Genomic DNA, 21,723 nt, shown 5'->3' on the forward strand with positions numbered 1-21,723 from the left:
TGAGGGATTGTGTGCGGTTTTGATTCTTTTGATATCTCTCTTTGGTAAGGATATTTAAAGGTTATGGTAATAGATAGGGCAAAATGAAAAGGAGCTAATTGGTTTTAAAGAGCGACCGTTATTCAATGCTGCCTCCTCCTATGGTTTTAGATTTCCCCATACCGTCCCAGTTATAAAAAGCACACTGTATAGTGTATACATATTATTAAAAAAAAGCTTAGATAGCCTAGTGGTTAGGACGTCTGCCTTCTAATCGGAGGCAGAGTTTGTTGTGGGCTCTTCTCAGACCTGGGCGCGTTTGGAACCCTCGTACCTTTAGTTTTAAGTTTGCATAACAATTATCACCACTATAATATCTTAGAAATCCAACATCTGACCATCAAAATGAGTAATTTATTACCTATTTTGAATAAATCATTTGACTTTTTGACTTTTTGAGGTAGGGTGTTCGGATTTTTCTTTAAAGTTTAAACACCAGCTTACTTCAACATGAGTTTAGAATTTTGATAAAGAATCCAAAAGCCGCTCTACCAGTTATTTGTCTGTGTTCGTGAGATTAGGTAGGTTTGCTTTCGCCACGTACCTACTTTCTAATGTGAACTCTTGGTTCACGCCGAAAAGATTTAAGTGCCGATATAGTGACGGCAACGGATAATGATTCGCGATTGATAGGATAGTGGCACTATAAACTATAAAGTATAAAATATACTCGGCGATATAGTGGTGAGTTCAACTAATAAACATCTTATCTACAGAGTTGGTATCAAACGAGGGTAAAAAATATAAAACTTTCTGCCGGAGTAGTAATAACTGAATAATCTATCTATTATCTAATCAACCTAATCAATAAGAGTACAAGAATATTAAAAAAAACTAAATGAAAAATATGAATAAACTCAAACTGAAATAATTTATTCAGATTGGGTATTATTGTATACCTACACTTTCTGATGGTTAATTGCTGAATTATTGCAATACAATTTGATTACGTAAACTTAAAACTAAAGCTACGAGGGTTCCAAACGCGCCCAGGTCTGAGAAGAGCCCACAATGGAGATCACACAAGAGCCGGGTATTTATATTATAAACTAGCTTATGCTTGCGACTGCGTCCGTGTGGACCCCCTATTGCACCCCCTTAGGGGTTGAATTTTCAAAAACCCTTTCTTAGCGGATGCCTAAGTCATAATACGAGTAGCCATCTGCATACCAAATTGCAGCCCGATCCGTCCAGTAGTTTGAGCTGTGCGTTAATAGATCAGTCAGTCAGTCAGTCAGTCACCTTTTCCTTTAATATAATATTTAGATAAATTAAAGTACCTAGGTATTTGTGATGGTTACATATAGATCCTAGAGCAACTAGAAGGCCCAGTGTTGCGTTAAAACCTACCTTTTACGTAGCAGTGAGTCTTGCTAGACTAGAGACCAGGTATCTTTGCCAGGAAATACCAAAGGGAATTTCAATTCAAAGGTAGTCAACCATTTATTCAAAGTCTCAAACTAACTGATTGGTATTCCTAATTATTTATTAAAATAAGAGTCGCATCCTGATTTAGATTTATTTCTGAGAAGACTCTGGGCAGTCTGGGGGCATGGTCATCGGACACGAAAGCTTTTATAAACGTCGTGTCACTAATTTTTATCCCGGAAAATGAAAGAATTCCCACGGGATTTTAAAAAAACCTAAATCCACGCGGACAAAGTCGCGGGCATCAGCTAGTTCTACAATAAACAACGATCGGAAATAAACGAGGTTGTGAAATTACCGGTCCGCCATTCTCTTACCTTTGGTAAAGTATCGAGTCAAGGAAACATTACACAAGAATAGTTGTATGTAAAATTGTAGTTAATGGCACCTATAGAAGTCAAAACAGTTTCATTTCATTTTTACCTACTGTTAATCTGTCAAGTTACTCTGTACGTTATTAAGTCTGTCTGTTATTAAGTTAATCTATACTCTTAATCTGTTAAGTTAGTGCATGTTAGTTTATATGTAAAGTTTTCACCTGTAATTGACGACCATACTGTTTATTGTATGTATTTAAATGTGCGGTCATTTATGTATGGAAGTTGTCGGTGATAAATAAAAAAAAAATAAAAAAAAAAAACAACCGGCATGTCATCAGTGGCGTGCACACTGCAAAGCAAGCATATAGGTATATGCTTTTCGATGAAGCTAAAATTTGGTATATAAGTAATAACGTGTTATGATAATGATGATGATCCTAATCACGAATAATATCATAACGAAAATTGGCGCAAAAAAATACACAAAAAAAAATTCTTAAAAATGTGGGAGTGACGCCCCACAGTTCCTAATCTCCGCTGTACACACACACACACACACTGTCACCATATTTTTCATTCCTGAGGTCGTGACTCCTTTCCATTAATCACATAATGGTAAAAAATGGTAAAACTTTTCTAGGGATACTAATGCGGAGGCTTTCCTTCCGGACTTTTTACTGGCAGGTCAATGAAAAATTTTATGCTAGGCCAACAAGGCGGGAACATTATTGCTTAGAGAAAGGAGGTGTTTTTAGTCGGTAGGAGTCCGGCGCTATTTCCACGAGGATTTTTCCCTCCTACACGAAATAAAAGTCAATGAAAATAAATAGCAATAGTTACAAGTTGTTACAAATAGGGTAAGCAGTGTTTTTATGCGTCTATGACCTGCATGCCACTGCATGTCATCATCATCTCTATCCGCATCTCTGGTCCACTACTGAGAACGGGACTCCTCTCGAAACAAAAAGGGTTTCTACGCGAATGAAGTCGTGGGCATTATTTGTGCATGCAAATAAATAATTGAAGTGTCTGTTTGTATGCATGTGATGTGAATCAGAATGTACAGCTATACAGGGTGTAACCAGAACGCTAGCAAAATCTTAGCGTTTTGTTATACTACTAAACACAATCCAATACCACACCATCACCCCATAACCCATAACCATTTGCCTCATTTTGTAGTTTTAGTGATTTAGTATTTTTCAAACCTGCAATGTATAGCACGCAAAACTCAGGTCAATGCCTCGCCTTCGACGCGGCATTGACTCCGAGTGACCTACTTATGCAACGTTTGTTGACCTCTAGCGTCAGTCAGATGTTTTATTTGCAATATATCGTGAACTATATAGGTAGGAGACGCTAGTTCGATTTCTGCCGGTCCGCAATTTTTGATATGTACCTATTTAAAATTATTCATTAAAATCGGTGAAACTGTTGAGCTGCGCCGTGAAAAGCTAGCAGACAGATACAAACTTTCGCTTTTATCATATTAGTATGGATATATTTTTTACGGAGTTAATAACTTGCATATAAAAAGTTGTTATCGAAACCAACCTAATTGTTTTCCTTACTAACCGAGTTTTGTGTAAATAGTACACGTTGGCCGAACAAGATCACGTCATCTCTTGCGTGGCAGACGCGAAGCGGTGGAACCTGCGGGCGCAAAGCTGACACAAATATACCTGTCTCACTCTTATATTCAGGGTGCTCTACACCTGTCACCGCCTGACGAGATATCGAGCAAACGAGCAGTCGGGTCACCTGATGTTAAGTGATTACCGCCGCCCATGAACATTTGCAGCACCAGAGGAACCGCAAATGCATTGCCGGCCTTTTATGAATTTGTTGGTCCGCCCCTTGAGTAACCCCATGTTGTAATCTAGTGGGAACACCGCCGATGGGAGTTGGTTCCACAGTTTGCATGTGCGTGGAAAGAAGGATCTGGCACAAGGTAGGTAGATCTTATAGCGGACATTTGGGGAAAAATCTGAAAACCGTAGATTTAGGGTTAGATCACACAAAAACATCTTTCGAAGTGAGATAACTATATCAAGTGGGGTATCATATGAAAGGTCTTCACCTGTACATTCTAAAACAGATTTTATTTTATTTTAATGCATCATAGTTTTTGAATTATCGTGCAAAATGTCGAAAAAATACGACTGTAGTACTAAACCCTCATTGCGCGAGCCTGACTCGCACTTGGCCTGTTTTTTTCTAGCTGTAGCCGCAAATTCGTACGCGTGGATTTAGGTTTTTAAAAATCCCGTGAGAACTCTTTGATTAATCAGGATAAAAAGTTGCTTATGTCTTTCTCCAGGTCTTTGATTATACCCATGCAAAAAATCACGTTGATCCGTTGTTCCATTGCGACGTGATTGAAGGACAAACCAACAAACCAACAAACAAACACCCTTTCGTATTTATAATATGGATAGTGATTTCAGGAAAGTCAGCAAAGGTTTTTCGGTTTAAAAACTTTCTTATACTTACTTAGATTTTCTTTGGCTACTCGTGCCGTGAAACAAACATACTGTATATGGCTAGGAAACGTCGGAGCGAGAGAGTACTATTGGGTTATCAACTTATCAGAGTCATGGAAAACCAGCGAACCAGCAAAGTATTTCCAACTCAAAGCCAACTCAGTTCACAGTTGTTGCCAGTTGCCTAGCCGCTCAGTTCAATCCGAGCAGTCGCGTTGAGCGCACGTCTCCAGAAAATTCATTTTCCGAAGTTAACTTTTCGTAAGTTCAGAATGACGTTGCGATGCGTGCTTGCGTTATTGGCAATCGCCGGAGCCACGTTCGCGAGCCCTGAGGTCACCGAACTTAAGGTCGAAGTCGTCAGCTTACCAGAAGGATGCAGCGCCAAGTCCAAGAATGGTGATATGCTCACCATGCACTATACAGGCACGCTTGATGATGGGAAAAAGTTTGACTCCAGGTACGTTTACAACAAGGCTTATTTATATAAATTAAGTAGGTATGCTGTATGACCATGACATTATGATGATCTATATTACTATATACAATACGTTATTACCTTAATATTACCATACCTTGATATTTTTGACTAGCTGATGCCCGCGACTTCGTTCGCATTGACGTCATTTCGATGTTAATAAGACATGGTTGCAGTGCAATAGCAATTTGCGGTACTTATATTAATGTGACGTGTGAACTTAATTTTTAAGAAATGCTTAAAAGTTATGTGACGTTTCAGACTTCAGTACATAATATTATTATTACGACTTCTCATGGTGTAGGTACGTGTATAATTCGGTTCTATAATGAGAAAAGGACGGAAACTTACTTATTACATTCGCTATACCTACCAACTCTATTGTTTGTAGAGTTAGGTACTTAAGTAGACTACTACTTAAGTATTGGTACTTAAGTAGTAGTCTACTTAATTAATTACTTAATAATTAAACAATTGCGAAAAAACATTACCTAGTTAAGTTATGATGATTTTTTATCAGATTGTATTTCATTTCAAGAATTCGGTTTCCTACTCTACACGGATAGAGTAAGGGCACTCATTCGTATTCAATTCGTATTCGTGATTCGTGAAACTACGATTCGAAACGGCCGTCACACAAAACGTACGTACGCGTGTGCACTCATTCGTATTTTTACGATTCGTATTTTCACGGATCCGAATCAAATGAGTGCGCACGCGTCTCTAATATTGTAGACGTTTTGTATTGGCGTTTGTGCACCCATCCGTACTCGGTTCGTATCCGTGATTTTTCAAAGTGGCCATCATACAAATACGTAAGTACATTCGATTTGTTTTTTTTAAACTGATAAATAAAATCACGGATGAGTGCACAAATGCCCTATGGCGGCCACTTTGAACCCTAATTTTACGAAAACGATTACAAATGAATGCACAAGTACCCTAAGGGCGTTTGTGCATTCATCCGTATTCGGTTCGAATCCGTGATTCTTCGAAGTGGTTGTCATACAAATACGTACATTCGATTCGTATTTATTGACGGATTCGTAAAATCACGGATGAGTGCAAAAACGCCCTAAGGAGGAAACAAATTGCGAAAAACATCATTTAAGTGATGATTCTGTAGATTTAATAATTCTTTTAAGTTAAGGCTATGTTAATCGTATTTTCGCGAGCGAAGTTTAATTTTAGTTGGTGGCCGGTGTTCAAATCCGGTTTGAAACGCTGGAAAGGACGTACAAGTAAAAGATAACGGTTCTTTTATACCTACTAAACTATATACCTAGTACCTACCTACACTACGCACGTTATTTGACAATCAAATTGCTGTTTGCTCAGCTCACGTTTTTAGTTGACCTACTTATAGTTGTAAGTATCTCTTCTCTGAATCAGTACCTCAGTAGTCAGTACCCTTATTGTATCAGTAATAGCTGATGCCCGCGACTTCGTCCGCGTGGAATTAGGTTTTTTAAAAATCCCGTGGGGACTCTTTGATTTTTCGGGATAAAATGTAGCCTATGTAACTCTCCAGGTCTTTATCTATACTCATGTAAAAAATCACGTCAATCTGTTGCACCGTTGCGACGTGATTGAAGGACGAACCAACAAACCAATAAACCAACAAAAAAACACATTTTCGCATTTATAATAAGGGTAGGTACTGATCCTTCGCATTTATAATAAGGATCAGAACCGTTGCCACTTCAGCTTCGCAACCCGTTGAGCTATGTCGGTCACTCTAGTTCTCCTACGGATCTCCTCATTTCTGATTTGATCACGTAGAGAAACTCCAAGCATAGCTCTCTCCATCGCCCGCTCATAAGTAATTACTTAAAATGTACCTACTAATCTATCTACGTACTCGTAACTAACTCCGAAAAGTTAGAGTTAGGTTAGTGTTAGTAGATAGAAGATACCGATGTCTTCATGCCCACAAAGTTTTTCATTACTTTACTTACTAGTTACTACCTATGTATAATCATGTACCTACCTATATCATGGTAATTTAAAACTATGTATCTAGCCAAATTAGTACTTTATATACTCAATACATTATTTAATACTAGATGATGCCGGCGACTTTTCTTCTCGCAACTCTTTAATAATTTTCAGGGATAAATAAAATAAAACGGCATCAAGGCCGGGAGCCGCAGCAGAAACAGCTGAAAACGGCAAGCGGCGCATGTATGCCTCTCTTATAGAGAGTTACATTTTTGTGCCGTTTGCCGTGGAGACCCTGGGGCCATGGAGTCTTAGTGCTAAAAAAAAATATTTTTATTTTTATTGTAATATTTTCCTTAAAAAAAAACAAGTACTTTCGAATAATCGGATGCATCTACCACTGGTTCGGAATGCCTTTCCTACCGAGAAGAACCAGCAAGAAACTCGGCGGTTGCTCTTTTCAAACATTTGATATAGGTACATAAAAAGTGGCCTATGTCCTTCATCAAGATGCAAGCTATCTCTGTACCAAAGGATGCACTCTCTCGGTTTAGCGGTTGAGCCGTGAAAAGCTAGCAGACAGACAGACACAATATTTTCGCATTTATTATATTAGTATGGAGCATGGATCGGTATAGATAAAAGCTTAGAAAGTGACATAGTAGGCTACTTTTATCCCGGAAAATTAAAGAGTTTTCAAAGATTTTTTAAAAACCTTATTCCACGCGGACGATGTCGCGGGCATCAGATAGTCTACTAATAATATTATAAATCCGAAAGTAACTCTGTCTGTCTATTTGTTAACTTTTCAAGGCTCAATCGATGAATCCGACTTGAAAAAAGGCGCAGAGCTTAAGCTTTGGAGATGGATATAGGATAGTTTTTATACCGGAAAATCTAAAAGTTTCCACGGGATTCTTAAGGCCCATCCGTTTAACCGATTTATATAAAACTAGATGATGCCCGCGACTTCGTCCGCGTGGGTTTAAGTTTTTTGAAATCCCGTGGGAACTCTTTATAGCTCTTATACTCTTATACTCTTGTAGCCTATGTCCTTCCCCGGGATGCAAGCTATATCTGTACCAAATTTCGTCAAAATCGGTTGAATGGATGGGCCGTGAAAGGCTAGCAAGCAGACAGACACACTTTCGCATTTATAATATTAAGTATGGATTATGTTACCTATTAACTTTTTTTGATTGTTAGTAGGTGCCTATGGTTCATTAGTCTTTCTCTTTCCCGATAGGTAGACTAGGACCTACCAATGTCTAAATAGTTATTAATTAAGTAAGTCGCGTTTGTTAATGAGTTCTAAATTGAATTCACCGAATCTGCCTGAACGCCTGCCTTAGCATAGCGATCTAATGACGTACCTATATGTGGCACAGCAAGGAAATGCTGTACCTACTAGTTTACTTCCTCACTGTGTATAGGACACATAGGAACTAGTTCCAGTGAGGAACTTTTCAGAGGTGCTGTTCATGCCTGCCTTAGCATAGCGATCTAATGACGTACCTAAATGTGGCACAGCAAGGAAATGCTGTACCTACTAGTTTACTTCCTCACTGTGTATAGGACACATAGGAACTAGTTCCAGTGAGGAACTTTTCAGAGGTGCTGTTCATGCCTGCCTTAGCATAGCGATCTAATGACGTACTTAAATGTGGCACAGCAAGGAAATGCTGTACTTTCTAGCTTACTTCCTCACTGTATAGGACACGCAGGTGGCGCTGATTTATTTGGTTCTAAAACCGTGAAAAGTTTTGTTTGCTTGACCATATCTTGCCATTTATATCGAAGACTACGAATCGTATTTTTACGAAAACGAATAAGAATGAATGCACCAACGCCTTAGACGAATTGGAAGAAAATATGAAGGTTCCTTGTTTTACAACGGAACCTTAAAAAAAAGAAAAAGAGAAATGGCCTCACCCTTTCATACGCGGTGAACCTCGAAAGCGTGGAACAGTTTTCCGCGATCATGTAAATAATTTAAGCATTCCCGTACATTATATCGCACTATGCATCTAGGCCACAGAATTGTAAATAACTATAATAGAACAAGAAGAAAGAAACATTTATTTGGGGTGCAGGCAATCCAGACTAATATTACAAATGCGAAAGTGTGCTGACTGTCTTCACGGGCCATCCATTTAAAAGATTTTGACGAAATTTAGAACAGCCTCTGAAATTTATTTTGTCCCAGAAAATCAAAGAGTTCCTACGGTAATTTTGAATTTTTTTTTACAAAAAAAATAAAAACCTACTTCGTTACACAAACACTAAAAATTGAAAAATAATTTAATTTATTACCGAATATATTATGTATACAAGAGTTAATATAGTTCCATAATAATACTTTTTGGTGCCGGTGCCAATTAGCTTTAGCTGCGCGAATCGTCTAGACTTCATATTTTTATGGGACTCCACAATGGCACCTCATTGGCACCGACCCCAAAAAATATTATTATGGAACTATATTAACTCTTGTATACATAATATATTCGGTAATAAATTAAATTATTTTTCAATTTTTAGTGTTTGTGTAACGAAGTCAGTTTTTATTTTTTTTGTAAAAAAAAATTTATTTCACAATTTTTAGTGGCCCCATGGAATTATGCTATGACTGGTTAAAAGTCTACTGTTTACTAAGCTATTACACTGATCGCGAGCAATTTACTCTTATCCGTTGAGGAGTTCCAGTATCTAGCTTCGAAGATGTTCATCAGATCTTCACCAAATTTAAATGGGACCAACTTTGAAGTATACCCTTTCAAACAAAAAAATAATTTTCAAAATCGGTCTAGGCGTTTTCGAGTTATCGGGAAACATACATAAAAAAAAAAAAGATTCCGACGAATTGAGAACCTCCTCCTTTTTTTGAAGTCGGTTAATAAGCTGAATTGACGTGAATGAAGTCGCGGGCGTCATCTATTTGGACAGAGATAGCGTTCAACCAGTATATATAGACTAATTTATATCCCGAAAAATCAAAGAGTTCCCACGGAATTTTTCAAAAACTTAAATGCACCATACACACGAATGCAGTCGCGGGCATTATCTAGAAAAATATCAAAAGGTGGCCGGCCACCTTGAGTATTCTCAGGCATGTAGGTTTCAAGAAGTTTCCCCTTCACCATTGAATCAGGTGATATTTAATGAGGAAGTTTCAGGGCGAACGTTCCATAATTTTTTATAGATGGCGCTGTTTACTGCACCCACTAAAAACGAAAAATAATTTGCGAGCGAAGGTATACGCTATAATAATTTGTACGTTAAACATCCTGTACAACAACAACGTCAATAAAACATACGGACAGCCAGGCAGCTCTTTCAGCTGTGTCCTCTGAGGTTGTTAATTTAAGACTGGTTGAAAACTGCAGAGACACCCTGGCCCAATACCGGGTGGTTCTACGCTAGGTACCAGAGCATGCTGGAATAGTTGGCAACGAAAATGCTGACATTCTGGCTAAATCATATAGATATAGGTATTATTTTTCGTTTTTAGTGGGTGCAGTACACAGCGCCATCTATGAAAATTTTATGGAACGTTCGCTCTGAAACTTCCTCATTGCTTAAAAGTTAAAACACACATACATACTTCGGCAGTGCCCAGGCACTTGAACTCGCGATAGGAGGCTGAAGTCTCAACCACTAGGGCCTAGGCTATCTCAACCACTACGCCACACCTACTCGTGTGACTAGGCCATCACCGCTTCTTTTCACTTCTATACCTACCCCTTTTGAATTCTGCGATCTAAGCGATCCTACGGCCGACCACAAATCATTATTATTTGCCACCACACGACTCTTACACCATTTCCTCCCACTTACTAATATTTTATGAAAAAGACATAATACCTACCTCCCTAGTTGGAACTTCGAAATTAAATTTTAAATCTAACTTTGATTCCTTCTTCTTTTCTTGTTTTATATCAAAAGCGATATCCCTAGCGCTTGAAGAATGTTAATCCAAACTAATATTATCCTAAATGCAAAAGCGTGTCTGTCTGTCTGTCTGTCAGTCTGCTAGCATTTTACGGCCCAACCGTTTAACCGATTTTGACGAATTTTGCAAAGCAAAAGCTTGCATCCCGGGGAAGGACGGAAGGAAGGAAGGACATACACGTAGCGAAATTAAATCTATATAGGTATACAAAAGGAAAAGCTGAGTGACTGACTGACTGACTGACTGACTGATATATCAACGCACAGCAAACCACTCGACGGATTGGGCTGAAATTTGGTATGCAGATAGCTATTATATTATTTATAACGTAGATCTCTGCTAAGGAAGGATTTTTGATGATTCAACCCCTAAGGGGGTAAAATAGGGGTTTGAAATTTGTGTAGTCCACGAGGATTAAGTCGCGAGCATAAGCTGGTTCTTATTATATATTCCTAAGGTCACAAAAAGTTATGGTGAAATTATTTAATTAATAGAGACGAACTTAAAAAGCACCGGACGTCTAAGAAACCACATTGAAGTATTTTTTTAGGTAGAGGTTTTGAGGTTGAATTTAATAAGAGTTGTAAAACTGCTCCCGACTTCCTTTAACGTGCCTAATTCAGAGTGTTGATTAAAAAACTAATTACTTCTAAAGAAGTATGAATATTTATAAGCCTCATTCACACGGGAAACAAAGATATTGGCATGTCTTTATTTCACACTAGCTGTTACCCGTGACTTCACGTGAATTTTTATAATGTGAAATAAAACTTAAAGTTAGGAATGGTGCCAAGAATACTGGCTGTATTTCCGCGCTGGACAGCCGCTGCGCAAAAAATTGGAAATTTTACAATTTAACTAGTGGGATGTCAGAAGAATACAAAATTGATCATCAAGTGGCTGCCTAAACGATACTTTTCTCACTGTTCTAAGTCGATCATGCGAATGATTATAGGAAATCTTAGGGTGAACACACAAGAGCAACTTTTGAGTTGCCAAAAGACGTGTACCTACGTACAGTACGCGGAGTTTTGAAGCAGACTTGTAGAGCACTGTCTCGGTCGTTGAGAGTTGAGACTGACAAAGCGTCATATGGGTATGAGTGACAGAGACAACGCTCTACAAAGATGAAATGTCATTCTAAAGGCCGATATTCATCTCTTTCGGCCGCGTACTGTAATACGTGTACGTATTGTAAAGAGAGATAGCGTTTTTGATATCTGTCAGTTACATACAAAATAATATTCTGTGCTCTCTCGTACACGTGACTTTGATATCTGACGCCGAAACGTCAAAAACGCAATCTCTCGTTGGCTCTACAATAGGCGAAACTGCTGCGAAAACTATGTCACTTGGTTTCTCACACCCTAAAAGCTCGCGCACATAACGGTGGGTCGCACGGCTCGCACCACGTCTTGCATTGCAATAACCCCATTTTATTACTACAGTCCAAGACCCTATTGGAATGGTGATGATTACCTAAGTCCCACTAGCACGTGAGGTCACGGGTAACAGCAATTTTTGTATGAACCATCGCTCACGACATATTACAGGCGGGCCACACCGCATGATGTGTTTTGGCACAATGCGGCAATGTGCGCTGGCCTTTATAGAACGAATGTTGTCTCGGGGGTATAAAATTAAGAATTGTAAGGCTGAATTTCGTACATTCATATACGTACTGTAATAACTAAAGTTTTGAAGTCAAAATTTTGGTAAGTCAAGCGAGATAGTAACCTAATAAACCTAGACACATCTTTGTGCAAATTACAGATTTCTTACTGCCTGGGCTACTATATTTTAGTTTTCCTTGACTGAAACCACTGCTCTCGGAGAAACGCGGTAGTGACACGATTTTCCCAGTGGCGCTTTAGACCTTCTGGCGTTAGGTTTTCGTAGGCGGGGCATTGATCCGAGTTTTGCACGCTATACTTTGCGGGTTTGAAAAATACTAATTCACTAAAACTACAAAATGAGGCATATGGTTATTGGTATTGAATTGTGTTTAGGTAGTATAACAATGGGGCTAATTCTGAGCACAACCTAATTTTAGAGTATTCGCATGCTTTTCTTACTAATGTAATATGAAAAGGACAGACACAGTTTGACAGTTTTAAATTTAATTTTTAGATCGTAAAACCCGTGATTTTAGCACGCACTCGCGAACATACTATTTAAATTTGTATTGTGCACTAAAATTTAGAGTCTTTAAATGTGAAAGTCATGTTCCGTTCCTTTTTTAGCATTAGTAAAAAGAAAAGGATGCAGATACTCTAAATTTAGTTTAGAGTAAGACAAAGGAATCGGTGCCAACGCTAAGTTTTTGTTGGCGTTCTGGTTACACTATGTATATCAGCGTAAATAAAATTATAATCTCTATAAAATACAAATGTCTCTAAACTCCCTAGCATCCTGGAAGTTACGCCAGCGTTGAGGCAGCGCGAAACTATGTTTGCGGGCTTTTACCAACTTTCTGATCATATTACCTTGAAATAAAATGGAGTTTAATGCTGATCACACATTTGTTCAAACGAAAACCTTACGAAAATGGTATGAATGACAGTAGATTTTTTTTACAAAACTTGCTGACCCGCCCCGGCTTCGCTCGGGTTGAATTTAGAAAATCGAGGGCTAGGTTGAATTTCCAAAAATCCTGAAACACGTATATCCCAAACAAGGTTTTATTCAAATAACTTGAAAAATGCCGGACTTTCATACAAACTTTTATAAAAAGGTATAAAAGAACTTTTTATATTTAGTTAAATTTTTAAAAATCGTGAATTACGTATTTTTTTTAATTTTATCGAAAGCTTCAATACCCCATTTAACCCACTTAGGGGTGGAATTTCGAAAAATCCTTTCTTACTGGATACTTACTCTTTACAAAGAACACACCCTCAAAATGTCATGTCTCTACCAGCGGTGTAGGCTGTGCGTTGATAGGTATATAAGTCAGTCAGTCAGTCAGAACTTTGAGTTTTATATATAAAGAAGATAATTATAGTTACAACAATTATTACTCGAGATAATCACGGTATAATTAACTTAATAAAAATAATAACACTGTTGTAATTTTATTATTGTATATACCTACATTTATTCTAAATCTATTCTGTTAAAATAATTTTAATTATAATTTTAAGTAATCTCTTTTGGCCTTCTGTTATACCTAGATTTAGATTTAAATAATAATTATTACTCTGTTGATTACTTTCAAATAAACAAAATAAATAAAAATAAAAAAAATCAAATCGTTTGCCTAGGAAGAAAGATAGCTAAAACACGCCACTGGAGCCAACAACCGTATAGTTTGTAGTCATCATCATCATGATCGCCGACTGGCTACAGAGCACGGGTCTCCTCTTCTAGTGAGAATGGTTTATGGCCATTGTCTATCACGCTGGCCATGTGCGGATTGGTAGCCTTCACACACCTTTGAGAACATTATGGAGATCTCTCAGGCATGCAGGTTTTCTCACGATGTTTTCCTTTACAGTTAAAGCAAGTGATATTTAATTAATTAACTCCGAAAAGTTAGAGGTACGTGCCCGAGATTGAACCAGCGAACTCCGATTAGAAAGCGGACGTCCTAACGACTAGGCCATCACAGCTTTTCTTTTTTATCAGAGCTATGTGCGTTTAAAAATATATCGTTTGATTTAAAGATCTCCCAAACCCACCACGATCCAAACCACATAGTGCTGATCGTTTCTTCCTGTGCTGGGGACAAAACGCAGAAAACTTTCAGCTTTTATAAAATAGCGAAGATCTGGCACGCGCTGGCTCTTAGTCCATTACTCTATATTGGATTGCAATTAATTATTATTGGCCGCTGAATTCTGCAAGGCTGGTGTTAGCTGCAATGTGCTGATGTTAATTATTATTATAGTCAAGTGCTGCGTGTAATCAGATAATTGCATAAACAGTGGCACAATAGCTGATGCCATCTTGACGGAACACTGGCTCTCTGGCGTGACAATGGCGTTCTCTAACAATCGACGTTGCTGTTATACGTATTTCACACGTTGCGGTAATTGCTTTAGTGTTTCAACTATATTTTAGGACGGAGACATATAACAAGACATAAAACACGCCACACACGCACATGCCAAAGAGTTCTCCATAATATCAACCCATAGACGGCTCACTACAGAGCGCGGGTCTCCTCTCAGAATTACAAGAACTAAGTTTTGGTGGACAAGAGAACTAAGTTTTTAAGGAATAATTGCCCATGTTAAATGACTAATATTCCCCTTTCAGTTTTTTAAGTTTGAGTTTTTTAAGTCAAAGAACGCTTTATAAATCTCAGCCTGAGCGACTGTGAAAGAGTTCTGTATAGTGTATGTTATAGTAAATTTTAAAAGTAGTTTATAGCCACAACCATGGCACGTTGCACTAATTTATGGGGTTTCAGTAAAATAATAATAATAAATTAATTAAAATACACGCTCTTGCAAATTAAAGCATGCGCGCTCCCTTTGCAAATTAATGTTGTTATGGTGCGGTGTATCGCCGTTCAGTGACGTCAGTACGGGTATCGAGAACCGGGTATCAGAGACCGGATACCGGGTATCGGAAACCCGGTATAAGCCAGCGGTGACGGAACGCATTAGGCGTTGTCCTAATACAACTCGAATGCGATCATCGCGCGAGTAAGCGATGCGTTCATCGCGTCCTTGCGTCAAATAGAACGCAAATACGCGATCATCGCGCGAATGCCAATAAGGACACCTATTCGAGATCAGTAAGTTTAGTAAGACGACTACGTACATCTTCTTAAATGTCCTATATTGTCTAAAAAGCCGATAACCCCCAAAAATTATCTGTGAGCTATCGCTAAATTAAAAAAAAGTTTGCTTACAAAAATAAGTTTATAAAATCTTGCTTCTCCATAATATTCATTTTAGAAATTACGTCAGTTTTTGAATACACTATTTTTTTGGGCTAGCCGCTTTAGAAAAAAAAGACAGTGTTGTTTGACACAATATCGTAACGCGTTCTGTTTGTTTCAAGCATTACCCATTTAATTATCGGCTCGCGCCAAATCCCTCGCATCAGAAACTTAATTTTCTTGAGCAATTGAAAAGTTTCCTATTAATTTTCTATGGGCGACAGTCGGACAACACAAATACAAAGTAATCAAAATTGTTAATGAAGCCGGGACGGACCAGAGCGGAGGCCGGATTGATTGCTCATTGCTGGGTGGCATTATGGGTGATTGGTGGGTGAAGTTGTGGCGATTGCCGGGTGGGTGGAATCATGGGTGATTGGTGGGTGAAATTGTGGCGATCGCTGGTAGGCTTGTGGCGATTGCGATCTTACATGTAGGACCGCAAATACACGTACCTATTTACGGCCTCCATCTGGACGACTTGCTCTAAATTCTGTGAGATATAAGGGTCTACACAGACGGTTGAAGTTATACGTGCGTTTAAATTTTTAGGGTTCCGTTCATTTGCTTTAGCGGTGAAGGAAAACATCGTTAAGAAACCTGCAGACTGAAAGACTGAAAGTAAATCGTCATGTTCTCAAAGGTGTGTGAAGTCTGCTAATCCGTAGTTAGGAAACCTGCAGAATGAAAGTTCTCCGTAAATCGTAATGTTCTCAAAGGTGACTGAAGTCCGCATTGGGCCAGTGTGGCAGACTATGGCATAAATCCTTGTCGTTCTGATAGGAGACCTGTGGTCAGTAGTGGGCCGGCGATGCGTTGAAGCCATGTTAACCATAATATCCCCATTTCCACTTCAACTAAGCGTAAATCTTGTGGTAGGAGTAGGTAGGCACGACAATAGTGCAACGGGTGGGGTTTGAACCGCCGACCTTTCTGATTTCAGTCCGCTCCTTTAACCGTTCAGCTATTGAGGCTTCACTCATGTGGGTTGGTGATGTAGCCTTCAAGTCAATTGCAAAATTACAGCTTAAGGCAGTGGTCCGACCGCCGCGGAGAAAATGACTAACTATCGGCGATTTTATCTCTCAAGAAACGCACAATAATTGTACATTCCGTGTAAACGAAAGAGATGCATATATCAAGAGTTGCTCTCTGAATGTTCACACTGTCGGCGACGACTCGCTTTACTAGTTATGTCGCTGAGCGACGAGCTTTCAAAAATAAACTTGCTCAGCGATATTCGTTCAGCGATGCTCGCTCGCTTGAACACGTGTAACGCGCGCGCAGGTTTGCACAGGACTGAGCGACCGCGGGCGAATGGCGCGAGTAATCGCTCGTCGCACTTGCACACTCGCTTATAGCCCGGCGACAAAACTATCGACACTACACACTCGCCTAGTTCTACTCGTTTATCGTTCTTCGTCGGCGGTCGGACCACTGCCTTAATGCAATTTAAGTCAAATCGGCGTGCAGTTCTTCTAGTACGTGTTCACGTCATTGTGAACTGCTCACGGACTGCACAGTCAGTCGGCAGTATCGATGCAGTTTTAACAACTGCAATTTTGCAGGCTTGCAGTACAAATGCCATCCGTCTGTCCTTTACAAACTATCCCTGATTGAGGCATTACCTACTGCAGCTTATGTACAATCTATACTAATATTATAAACAGGTAAATTTTGTAAATTTGTTTGTATGAAGTAATCTCTGGAATTACTCGACCGATTTTGAAAATTCTTTCACCAGTAGAAAGCTACATTATTCCTGAGTAACATAAACTATAGAGATCCCTACGAAAATCTTAACAAACTACCGGTGCGAAGCCGAAGCGAGTCGATAATCTAAAAAGAAAAAGGTGACTGACTGGCTGATCTTTTCTGAAAGGGTTTTTGAAAATTCAACCCCTAAGGGGGTGAAATAGGGGTTTCAAATTTGTGTAGTCCATGCGGACGAAGTCGCAGGAATAGGCTAGTTACAAATAAACATGTTCTCATTTAAAACACACTGTCAGCAAACGATCGTATTCTCTTTAGTAAGTAGCCTTTAGTTGTAAGTTGTGTCAGCAAACGTTTGCTTAACTTACAGTAGGTATATATTCTATTACAAATGATCGTGTTACCAAGACACCTACTAATGTCGCCGTCCAACAAATATTTACTACTAGCTCATGCCCGCGACTTCGTCTGCGCGGAATTAGGTTTTTAGAAATCCCGTGGGAACTCTTTGATTTTCCGGGATAAAAAGTAGCCTATGTCCTTCCCCGGGATGCAAGCTATATCTGAACCAAATTTCGTCAAAATCGGTTGAACGGATGGGCCGTGAAAGGCTAGCAGACAGACAGACGGATGGACACACTTTCGCATTTATAATATTAGTATGGACTAGACAATACCCGCGACTTAGTCCATGTGAGGCATTTCGAAATCCCGTGGGAACTCTTTGATTTTTAGGGTTCCGTACCTCAAAAGGAAAAACGGAACCCTTATAGGATCACTTTATTGTCTGTCTGTCTGTCTGTCAAGAAACCTATAGAGTACTTATTCGGTTGACCTAGAATCATGAAATTTGACAGGATCAACCCATCACCGGCTCACTACAGAGCACGGGTCTCCTCTCAGAGTGAGAAGAGTTTTGGCCATAGTCTACCACGCTGGCCATGTGCGGATTGGTTGACTTCACACACCTTTGAGAACATTATGGAGAACTCTCAGGCATGCAGGTTTCCTCACGATGTTTTCCTTCACCGTCAAAGCAAGTAATATTTATTTGATTAAAACGCCCATAACTCTGAAAAGTTAGAGGTGCTTGCCCGGGATCTAACCCCCGACCTCCGATTAGAAGGCGGACGTCCTAACCACTAGGCTATCACAGCTTGGCAAAAAATAGAAAGCCGGTATAATAGGTACCTATCAAACTATTTCTTCAGATAAGAATTTAATTATACATTTTATGAGTTACACGTAACCCAAAGCAAAATCTGTATCCAACGAATTAGTCATAGACTGAGTATGCTTGCCGCGCGTTTAAAATCAATTATACCTATGCCCATAGAGGTAACATCTACCTAATAGAGACGCTGATGTTCCGAAAAACGGCCTCAACCTGTGAACTACCAGTGCTGTATAAACAAAGTAACAAAGATAAATATTTTAGTGATTATAAATCACTTACCATATTATAAATGCGAAAGTGTGTTTGTTTGTTGGTTTCTTGGTGAATGGACGTGATTTGAAGAGTGACAAGGCCTAATTTTTATACCGGAAAATCAAAGAGTTCTCACGCCATTTTTAACGGAGTCGCAGTGGAGCAACGGATTGACGTGTTTTTTTGCATGGGTATTGTTAAATACCTGACTACTTTTATCCCGGAAAAGCAAAGAGTTCCCACGGGATTTTTAAAAACCTAGATCCGCGCCAACAAAGTTGGGGGCAGTCTTTTTATAATAAGGTGGAGCGTTTTTCTGACGCGTCTGATGTATGAGGTCTGCATCTCTATGAGCTATAACTCGATGGCCTATATATACCTATGTATTTGTTCTACATAATAACGCGGGATGTTTACGCCTTTAAAACTTTCCTGTGCTGTCGTTAATAATATAATCGATTAATTGGGTGAAATCGACAAAAATAGAAATCGTTTATAAAATAATCGCAGATTAACTAAATACTAGTATTATAAAAAAGCCACGCGGGCACAACAAATTATTGTTTTTAAATATCTACTAGTTGTTCTGGGTAGAAAAAACTGGTTAAGTACAAGTCGGACTCGCACACTCTGAGTTCCGTACCTACCATCGTACAAGAAATAACACATTTAATTTAATTGCGTGTCCGGGATCGAACCCCCGACCTCCGATTACAAGGCAGACGTCCTAACCGCTAGGCTATCACAGCTTTGAAAATGGATATGCAGTGGGTCAAAATCGGTGCCTGGTGACAAAATGAATGGGTGCCTGTGGTGAATTGATCTCACCCAGGCCGATCGTAACCTCCGCAATGATACCACGTTGCTACAACGATGCAATTAACAGATAATTTCGACTGACCGGAGGTCCCAATCGACACACTTTTATTTGTCAATATATAAAAATGAATCGCTGAATGTGTTGCTAAGCGCAAATCTCGAGAACAGCTGAACCGATTACGCTAATTTTTATTTACAATATTCCTTAAAGTACGAGGATGGTTCTTACAGAGAGAAAAAAATTAAAAATTGAGTGAAGAAGTCTAAAAACAACACTTGTCTATATTCGCATACAAAAGAGTCGTAATAATACTTAAAAGTCAATTTGAACTTTAATACCATACCATAAAGTTTAAGTGTTAGTGGAGGGGTTCCGGTAAGGCTGACCCGGTGTCCCGAATAGCAGAATAAGTATTTAAAAAAAAATTAGTAATCGATTTTTAGGCGGTACGAAGTTCGCCGGGTCAGCGAAGATAGTAATGTTGCTTACAATATTTTTTGTAACAAAATTTTTATTTCTTATTTTATATGACTGGTAAAAAAAATACTAATAAATTGACTATTGACTATTGATTATGGAAAGTGGATATGCAGTGGGTCAAAATCGGTGCCTGGTGACAAAATGAGGTGCCGGTGGTGAATTGATCTCACCCAGGCCGATCGTAACCTCCGCAATGATACCACGTTGCTACAACGATGCAATTAACAGATAATTTCGACTGACCGACTTTATCATTAAGAGGTCACAATCGATAAAGTTTTATTTGTCACTAGCTGATGCCTACGACTTTTTCCGCGTGGATTTTGGTTTTAAAAATCCCGTGGAACCTCTTTGATTTTTCGGGATAAAACGCAGTCATGTCACTCTCCGAGTCTTTAACTATACCAGAGATAATATATAAAAGTATATAATATATTATGTATATAGTATAATATATCCATACTATATTATAAATGCGAAAGTGTGTCTGTCTGTCTATCTGCTAGCCTTTCACGGCCCATCCATTCAACCGATTTTGATGAAATTTGGTACAGTGATGGCTTGCATCCCGGGGAAGAACATAGGCTACTTTTTTATCCTGGAAAATCAAAGAGTTCCCACGGGATTTTTAAAAATCTAAAAATCCACGCTGACGAAGTCGCGGGCAGGATGCCCGCGATTCTATCTATATGCTATATATCTATATATAATGTATATTAATGTATACGCGTAAGGTACTAAATAAAATTAAAAATTGACTAAAACAATGAAACTAAAACTAAAACCTTAAAAAATATAATATTATAACTAAAATATATTATTAAAAGGAGTCCCTTTAGGCAAGGTTCCGAAGATACTGGCATATAATAAAAAATATATCATATATTAATAAATATATAATATAATATATAGTGACTAAACCGTGAAAAAAATCACGTTGAGCCGTTGGCTCCGAAAATAACTACCTATCTACCGTTTAATTAATAATGACCGTGACCAAAGTTTTTAGCAAGTAGTATCACTACGTAACCTTAGAAGTATACTGACACTTACTTGACTTGTATTATGTTGTAGTAGTCAAAAGATAAGGTGATAAGGCCCGATACCACGCCCGACCTGTGAAGTGCTTATCAAAGAATTTGGAACAAATAGATATAATTAAAAATGATCACGCACTTAAAAAATCAATACTTTTTACTTTTTATCTTTTTAATTGAGATAATAATAAATGCGCGATTCGACATTGTAATGACTTTTAAACAATAATTTGTAACAATGTAATAAATAGGTAGGTAATATAGGTATAAAGCCTTGTTATTTTTTTGTAAAAAAAAAAATATGCAATTACTGTACCTGAATTAGTTTCTATCGAGTTTTTTTACGCTCGTTCATTGGCTTTAATACCCAATAATTCATTACCTTTTCAGTTTTATATTGTTCTATATACAATTAATTTGGATAAATACCTATTTAGATTTACTTATTTAGGTACCTACTACTTAGTATTTTAAGTTGTTGCTTTGTTATACAAGCTACGCGACTTTATGTATTTTGTGTAGTCTACCTATCATGTTATAAGCTATTTATTTTATACATGCTCTTATTTTTTATAGACTTTATCTTGATCCTGCATACAATACCTAAACTAAGGATCTGTTCTGTACTTACAGCACTCAGATATATTTCACCGAATATCTGCATCCATCTATATATAGCTACTTCATGTTTTTTTTCTTTTTTGCCAACCCACAC

General features: G+C 38.4%; 1 protein-coding gene across 1 annotated transcript in view; it reads left to right on the plus strand.

Moving 5' to 3' along the window:
- The first annotated feature begins 4,441 nt into the window (after window positions 1–4,441).
- Fkbp14 (peptidyl-prolyl cis-trans isomerase Fkb14) overlaps window positions 4,442–21,723 on the plus strand; it is a 61,323-nt gene continuing 44,041 nt past the window's right edge. The window contains exon 1 of the mRNA XM_034983259.2: window positions 4,442–4,730. Coding sequence (XP_034839150.1) covers window positions 4,543–4,730 — 188 coding nt within the window. The 5' untranslated portion in view covers window positions 4,442–4,542. The remainder of the gene's footprint in view (window positions 4,731–21,723) is intronic.

This window comes from Maniola hyperantus, chromosome Z (assembly GCF_902806685.2).
Source record: "Maniola hyperantus chromosome Z, iAphHyp1.2, whole genome shotgun sequence".
Taxonomy (NCBI): Eukaryota; Metazoa; Arthropoda; class Insecta; order Lepidoptera; family Nymphalidae; genus Maniola; species Maniola hyperantus.